Source organism: Rhincodon typus, unplaced genomic scaffold (assembly GCF_021869965.1).
Source record: "Rhincodon typus isolate 14 unplaced genomic scaffold, sRhiTyp1.1 hic_rhity00004518, whole genome shotgun sequence".
In the NCBI taxonomy this organism is placed as follows: Eukaryota; Metazoa; Chordata; class Chondrichthyes; order Orectolobiformes; family Rhincodontidae; genus Rhincodon; species Rhincodon typus.
Window position 1 is genome coordinate 3,800 of NW_025970156.1, and position 9,000 is coordinate 12,799.

Below are 9,000 nucleotides of genomic sequence, written 5' to 3' on the forward strand. Positions count from 1 at the left end.
CTGCTTTTATCTGCTATCATTTCTCACTATTTCCCTTCAAGCTCCTAATCTGCGATTATTAATGCTTGTATTGTTTCCCCATAAATTTGTTTTTCTGCTCTGTCTCTGTTACATTACTTTTCTTAAGTTCATCCTCTCTGCTATACTTGAGTAAAGAATGCTCACCTGCTCCAAGAATTTCCTTTGGTTGCATGTGACAGTGTATTCCTACAATACACTTGGTCTAGATGGTTTGTTGTTCTACTTAAAATGAGCTAACATAGGTTGTAAGTACCAAAATAATTTGCACTCTGAATTTCTCCTGGTTCAAGCATATTTGGAATGTTAATGACTTCATCTCCTTTTTCTGACTTCTTATTTCAGCTCCACATTGTTGGCTTTTATAATGGAATTACTGAAGAACTCTGTGGCCATGCAAGAGCAAATGCTTTCTTCTAAAGGCTTTCTTGTCATTGGGTATAGCCTTGAAAAGGTAAATATTGCAACAACCTATTCATTATGTGTATGGTTTTAAATAAGGCGTGACAACTGATTTAATCCTATTAACCACAAAAGAATTTAACAGTATGCTTCTCAAAGCATTGAATCTTGAGTACATTGTCCAACTGAACAGGCGAGAACTATTTTTAGAAAACAGACGAAGTGTTGTTCTTTTTGAAGTCTAACTTTGAAAGTGTTTTGCATATTCTCCCCATTTAAAGTGCAGGGTAACTTTTTTTAAGGTGAAAAGCAATGTACAATATGGGTGATCCAAGTTCTCTTATTTCTTTATTGACAGCAGGAAGATTTGATGAATTGAATAAAGGTCAAATTAAATCTGTAACTTTCAAAACTTGGCTCTCTAATGCTCAACTATTTTCTAATAATGAGTATAGTGAGTTAAATGATGAGCTTCTTCGACTTTTCTCTTGCCTGTGTAAATAAGGAAGAAACTTGTATTTTTGTAGACCATTCACATTCTAATTACATCCCTGAGTGTTTTATTGTCAGTGAATTACTTCTGAATTTTCATCATTGTTTTAATGTAAGCAGGCAGCAGCAAATTTGTGGACAGCAGTGTCTCAAAAACAGAAGGAGATAATTGACCAGATAATTGACTGATGAGGTAGTAGATTAATTGGTAATTTTCTGAAATTCAGTGGATTCAGAAAAGGTTCTATCAGAGTGGAAAGTAACAAGTAATAATCCCTTTATTCAAGAAGGGAGTGAGGCAGGAAGCTGTGGGTGAGTAAGCTTGATGTCTGCTGTGGGGAAAGTTTAGAATTGAATGTCAGGGATGTGAAAACTGGACACCTGGAAAAATACAAGGTAATCAAAGACTTTGCATGGTTTTGTGAAAGGAAAATAGTGTTCAACCAATTTATTTGAGTTCTTTGAAAGAGTAATGTGTGCTGTGGATAAAGGGAAGCCCATTGAGGCACTGTACTTGGATTTCTAGAAGGCATTTGACGAGATGCCGCATAAAAGCTTATTGCACAAAGGAGCTAGTGGTGTAATGGTTAAATTGCTAGCATGGTTCGATGATTAGCTGGTTGGTAGGAAGCAGAGTTGGCATGAATGTCTTTTTACAGATTGACAGGATGTGCTGACTGGGATCCCGCAGGGCTCTCAATGTTTTACAATTTGTATCAACGATGTCGATGACAATAGCTAAATTTGCTGATCATACAAAGATATTTTGAAATGCATGTTGTGAAGATGACATAAGGGGCCAAATCAACATAGGTTAAGTGGGTGGGTAAAGATCTGGCAAATGGTCTATGGTATGGGAAAATGTGAAGTTGTTGATTTTGGCAGGAAGAATACAAAAGGGATATTATTTAAGTGGAAAATGACTGCAGAATTCCAAGTTGTAGAAAGATCTAGGTATTCTCGTGCACGACTCGCAAAAAGTGATTAAGACGGTTGATGGGAAGCTCTCCTACTATGAGACAAATTGATCATAAAAGTAAGGATCCTATAATTCAGCTATATAGGGCATTGCTGAGACTACATCTCGGATACTGTGCACAATTCTGATCATCTTATTTATGGAAGGATGGAGTAAGTTTTTGAAGTACGTTTAGAAGTGGTCTGCTAGAATGATACTTGGATTAAGTGGGCTGTCCTATGAGGAAATACTGAAGAGGCTGGTCTTGTTGTGACTGGAGTTTAGAGGAGTGAGGGTGATTTAATTGAATTTATAGGATTCTGAATGGTTTTGACAAGGTGGACATGGAAAGGATGTTTCCTCTTATGGGGTGAGTCCAGAATTAGGGCACACTTTTAAAATTGGAGGTTTCGCTTTTTCTGAAAGAGATGGGGTGAAATATTTTCTGAGGGTTGTGTATTTGGAACTGTTTGCTTCAAAAGGTGATGGAGACAGGGTCATTAATATTTTTAATCTGCTGGTAATAACATTGTTGTTAGGCAAGGGGATCAAAGGTTCTGACAGGTCGCTAGGAATGTGGAATTCAGAACAAACGGATCACTCATAATCTTATTGAATGACAGCAGACTGTCCAACTTCTGTTCCTAGTCTGTAAGAATCAGGTGATCTCTAGTCCTCTTTGAAATGTGCAATAGAATCTTTTATCTGTATCCAAGAGAGCAGATGCTAATTCAGTTTTCTGTCTGCTCTGAAAGCTCTTGCTTCCAACAATACAGCAATCTCATTGGATTTCACACCAGTATCATATTGAGTTTCTGCTAAAGTCTCTGCAGTTTGGTTCAAACGCTTAACATGCAGATCAGTGTACACATCATAAACTTTATCTAAACAAAGGACACATAAGATGCTAAATATGAATTATTAATAAATGTTAAAAATGCAGGCTTCACAGAAGTAGATACTCATTACTGTTGTAGTATTGTATAATGAAATGTATAGATGATTATCGTCAATGTTGTGCTGAAATTTGTTTTATTTGCATGGAATCAGAAATTACTCAATGCCCGTTTTCATCTTTAAATTCCACCCCGGCACCCCCATCCCAGTCAAAAATCCAATAGTTCTCTGTAGTTATATTAAGTAGTTTAACTAATTAACCAAAAATTTAATGTAATACATAATCTTTCTAGTACTAGATTAAGCTTACTGCCACATTAGAGGGAAAAAATCTTAACACACAATTATCACTTACTTATCTGTCTCTTTATTACCTATGAAAAGCAGCACCAATTCCCGCTGCAATGTATTTACACCTGCGCAAAATTCCAAAGTTAGCACTAATATTTCAATGCTCCGTCATTGACTCATTCTGTGCTCACGCCCTCAGTTTATCTACTATAAACCATGTAGGCATAATCGAGCTGTAACTGTTTGCTTGGAGGAATGCTCCACCTAGTGGTCTGGATAAAAATTGAAGTGCATTCAACATCTGGCACAATCTAGAGGATATAAACATGTGTCAACACCTTTGTCAGTAGTCTTGTGTGGTCAGCAATTGTGCCTATCTGAATTTAGAATCAATTGGATAAATTGGATAGCACTGCCTTCTGTCAACTGCCAGACTAGTTCTGTTTAGTTGTGATTTATTTATTTTGATTGATTTGTGATCAAACATTGCATTATACTGGGCATGTTTCTAAATAATGATAATTTTGATAATGTAATTTTGTAAATCTAAAATTTTAATCCATAAAATATATACTGCACAAATTTATATGTTACCTTTTAATGCTTTGGATGACTGAGATTGTTTCAAAAATGAGCAACAGTGCATTATTTCAAGATGTTTGTGGTTTAAATACAGGTTTTACATGGCTTTTTGTGCTACATCTTCTGAAGCATTTGTAACTCTTCTAAAAGTAGCAATTAATGCTTCTGTATTGCATTCATTTACAGAAATTACTGTAGTTTTTGTACTCAAGAAAAAACAACCACTGTGAAAGCAGTAATTTTTTTCATTTCTTAAGTTAAAACCTAACTTATTGTTTTGGTTACTGAATAAAAATTTCAAATGAATTGATGTACTCCAAATGCAAATGCTTTCAGATGTATCACTATTTAAATTATTTTAATATGCTTAATAACTGAAATCCATGTTTTTCTTGTAGTCTTCCAAAGTTCATATTACTGGAGCTGTTTTGGAACTGTGTTTGGCATTTGCCAAATATCTGAGTAACTTACAGAATGGAGGCCCTCTACTGAAACAATTATGTGATCATATTCTTCTGAATCCTGCTGTATGGATCCATGCTCCAGCCAAGGTGAGTACCTTTTCAATTTTTAGAATGAAAACCTATTTGAATTTAAAAATATTTCAAATATACTGCTGCAAAGATTTAACATGAAGTGTAGCTGAATATGATTTACAAATGCATCCATTTGCTTCAAAATGTTGAGAGCAAATAGTTTTTTTTTATTTTAACTATGCTTATAATCTGAGAAATCAAGGTTGGATTAAAATTGTTACAGCTTCCTCTTCCACAGGTTTGTAGCAGAAATAATCTCGAATTTCTGTCTTTGATTTGAACTGGATTCATTTGGTATTTTGGCTAAATGAATCAAATTAAACTGTACATAATAATTTAAATTGAGTACATTACTAAATGAAAACTGGGCTTTTAAACTCTGCTGAATTGGGTACATTTTTAGTTGACAAGGGAGTTCGGCTATGGGGCAATACCTTATATAATACTATAGAAATTGGAGCAGGTTGAGGCTATTCTGCTTCATATGCCTGCTCCACCATTCAAGAAGATCGTGGTTGACCTGACTATGTCCTTAACTCTAACTTCCTGCTTGTGCCTCTGCCACCATACCCTTGACTTGTCCTACTTAGGTCACTGGATGTGCTCGAAAGTAACTGGCATTTGGAAGGCATTTCCAAATATCAGTTTGAAATATCTCTTCATGTCTAAGTAGTAGAAGACAATACAAAGCATAAATAGTAGAAAACCAAAAAGCTAATGACTGAACTTGATTGCTAACTATGAATAAAGGTTAGGAAGTAGAGAAATAAAGGCAACTAAAAGCCAACAAATCTCTTTACCTTGATGACCATTAGCATGGTTTTCCAAAAGAGCCACAGATATAATGAATGCATTATTTACAATTATCTAAAATTTATTGGGTTCTGGAAATGTCCCAGTGAATTGGAAGGTTACAATTTTATATGGAATGAGGCCTTAGCTATCTGTACTCTATGTTCAGTGTATCTAAAATTGCTGGAAGATCAAAACTAGGTGGGGAAGTAAGTTGTGAGAACACAAGGTCTGAGAAGGGGCATGGGCAGATTAAGAATGGGCCAGAGGGTGGAGTTGGGATATAATATGGAATGATGTTATTCATTTCAGAAGTTGCAAGAGAAGCTATTGAATAGTCATTTCGTAGCATAAAATTTTTGTTGTTGCAAAAAATGCATCTATTGAAGCTTTTCACCTTATGCTCATCAGGACATTGGCAAGAATACCAGTGCAAAGGGCAATAACATTTTATACAATGTGAGAAGAGAGTGATGATGGATTGACAATCTAACAAATAGGCAATGTCACATTCTCCGGTTCTTTTCTTAGGGTAAACCAATCAGAATCAAACCACTTGGTTTAAATTAAAGCTTAGCAATTAACTGACAGCCATCAGCTAACTGGTGCATTCTGCATGGCAATGCCTGTACCAATAAGAATTCTGTTGCCAACAATCAACACTCTCATCTCATACAGTTTAAGTTACATTGATATTCTTGTGAATGCCCTTATGAATGTAAGGTGAAAAGCTTCAAAATGCCTTTTTTGAGCAATAAACTGTTAAATTTTGATTCTAGAAAGATTTGGGTGTCCTTGTAAATGAAACACGTTACAGCAGGCGTAAAGGAAGGCAAGTGGCATGCAAAGCATTGGATTATAAAGGTAAAGGAGCCTTACTGCAGTTGTATGCAGAGCTTTAGTGTAAAACCACACTGAGTGCTGTGAATAATTTAGATCTCAGAACCTAAAGTGGGTTATGTAGTGATTGTAACGAGGTCAGTCAGGTGGAACTCATAGGATATAAGTTCCCTGATTGGGACTGTCAGTCTGGTTCATTCAGGGAGCCCTGGCTGACAGATAAGAACAGGAGTGTCAGACATCCTGCTCTGTCTGAGAACTGGCTCGGAGGGAGCTGGATCACTGTCAAGGACTTTCCACATATAAGTAAAGGGTGACTTGGTGATGGGATACCAGCCTCTCTGGAGTTATTTCAGTTTACACTTTCTTTGAGAGGTGTGCAACCAGGATTGATTCCTACAGGATGAGAGTTGCTTTATGGTGAGGAACTGAGTACAGTAGGTCAGTACTTCTGTGGATTTTGAAGAATGAGTGGTATTGTTACTGAAATACAAAGTTCTTGGTATATCAGTATGTATTCTAATAAGCTAATTCCCCAGGTTAAAAACAGTAGAGCTACAGGTTGAGATCAGGGTTTGGCTGTTGGGAATGAGATATATAGAAATTTGTTGATTGGTATGCTGTAAATCTCTGGAATTCTGCATCCTGGAATGTGATAAGAGCTCACATGTTGGGTATATTTGAGACTGAGGCAAGTAGATTTGGATTCGAAGGGAATGCAGGGATATTGGAATCTGCTGGGAAAGTGAAGTCAAGATCAACATTAGTCATGATCATACAGGATGTCAGAACAGCTTGAGGGAAAATATAGATCGTTTCTGCTCCTATGTTTAAAGTCCTAATTTTCTTAGGCATTGATCTTTTGCTGCTGAACAGTTTATGGGTAGCCTCTGAAACAAGCTAATTTCCTAGTTGTTAACCATAACTCAGCAAGAGCAGGCTATTCTGCTCATAATATCCTCTTCACTAAACACACACAAGGCATCGTTGTCTAGTTACTCCTTTCGGAAGTGCTGAAGGAGCACATAACCTGATTTTCTTTCCTCTATCTAACTTGGGCACAAGGGTATTTGTGATGTCTTTCTTGTCATTATGGATATGAACTACTAATTCAACAATGGGTTAAGGACTGAATCATCGAGCTGAGCCATGAGGGAACATGTTATCAAGATGAAAACTACTGCTGTCTGATTTTGTCAAAAGATTGAGTGTAAAATTCCAGTTACTACTTTCTGTTTCTTTAGAATTTTTAGGTGCACAACTTTCTCTGAATAGGAAAACTGACAGGACATGTTCTCAGATCTTTCAACTTTTGAACTGATACACTAAATTGTCCAACAGGAACAACCATCCTAATGGAAACCCTTGCTGCAATTGATAAACTTTTACTTCCACTGAAGAAATTGTCTCTTTCTGATAACTCAAAGTGAGATCAAGGACTTGTTATAGGCAAAAACATGGTGATAGCTGTTTGTTTACCCCTTTGACGATAGAATCTGCACACTGATCATTGTCATTTCAGCCCTTTACTTTAAGTAAAAGCTTTTTAACCTTGGGTATTGTGAGAACTATTAATATTCTCTTGATACATTTTGTTCACCTATTTTGTAATTTTTCCACTATTGCTAATTTTTACATTTCTTACCTCACAACTTGCATCTGATAACTTATTACAATTAGGCGATAGCACTTTGATCTTGCCAACAAATATACCTTTGATCAAGAATCATATCCCTGATTTTGTGTCCCGTTGACAGCTGACCCCAATCTTTCTTTCTTTTGAGTACAGCTGTACTGTACTCTGATCTAGTGTGATGTTGTCTATGTGTCATTTGTGGCATCTACAAAAAAATGAAAAATGTCTAGAGCATAGATTCCATTTAAACAATGTAAAGAGCAATCTAAAGAATGAGAAAGAAAGATGGGATTATGAGAGAAACAAAAGAAGACAGAAAATAAGTTAAAATATTTATTTTTTCAAACAAAAATGCAAGCACCACTTCACGTCTGAGAGAACCAAGACTTGATGCACATGTGGAATTGAATTTTGAGAGCCATAGATGTTGTTTGACACATCAACACATTATAAAAAATACATTTGCTCTTGAATACACTAGTCTGAATGTTTTCTGGCAATTTTAGTGTGTCACTAGTAGGCAAGAAAACCAAGTTCATACCATTCAGTTGATTTCAGTTCATTTGGTCTGCAACAACTGAACAGGACCATGTGTCATCTGTGTCAAGAACATCTCTGACAACAGCTTCTGGAATCTAAGTTTAAATATTCTGCAATTTTCTGTCTGACCTGCTTTATTGTAATGGAGTATTAAATGCATGATGATGAAGTTGGCTAAACATTGGTGTTGACAACCTGAATTGCAGACTTGAATGTTTCGATAATCAAAATATTAGAGGCCAGTGAATGGTTGGAACTGAGCAGTTCCCAGATTACACAAGAATAACCTTCAGTGGGTTACTGTTTTGAGAAGAGAAATTCATGGTCCAAATATGGCAGTGATGACATTTTTTCTTAAGTTTTATAAACCAGACCTAAGTAAGAGATGTTTGTAGTTCAGCAGTCTTTGGAAACTCATTTTTCCCTGAACTGGGGACTGTCTTTGTCATTGTGAACTCCTTGTGGGTATTTCAACTCTAAAACATTAATTGAAAGGATTTGCAATACAAAAAAGATTTGTTCCTGATTTGCAACTGAACACTCAGTTACTCGGATCTTGATTGTAGAATTTTAATTGTTGGATATTGGTACAAATCTGGTGATTTCTTTTTTTCTTCCTCTTTACTTCAATCCAGGTTCAGTTGCAGCTCTACACCTACTTGTCCACTGAGTTTATCAGTACAGCCACCATTTACAATGCAGTAAGACGGGTTGGTACTGTGTTGCAGATAATGCACACCCTTAAATACTATTATTGGGTAGTGAATCCTCAGGATCGCAGTGGAGTTGTTCCCAAAGGCCTGGGTAAGCCAAACTTGAACTTGCTTATTTTGTTTTGCATACTCCAGTTGTAGCTCATAAATAGTGAAATATATTGCATCTGAGGCAACCATTTTTATCTGATTCAGCATCGCAGAAGTTGCTGATACGTGAAGTCACTTCAGAACGGGTACAACCAGAAACTTAAAGCACTATAAAAAGAAACAAATTTTATTTAGGAGTTGTGGCAAATATTT

General features: G+C 36.2%; 1 protein-coding gene across 1 annotated transcript; it reads left to right on the forward strand.

Moving 5' to 3' along the window:
• Nucleotides 1-363: 363 nt before the first annotated feature.
• Nucleotides 364-8,788, forward strand: LOC125481955 (lipopolysaccharide-responsive and beige-like anchor protein; the record flags this gene model as incomplete). The annotated part of the gene is made up of 3 exons (XM_048593908.1): nt 364-472; nt 4,039-4,191; nt 8,620-8,788. Coding segments are annotated over 3 exons (431 nt in total), but the record flags the coding sequence as incomplete, so codon positions are not given.
• Nucleotides 8,789-9,000: the final 212 nt, after the last annotated feature.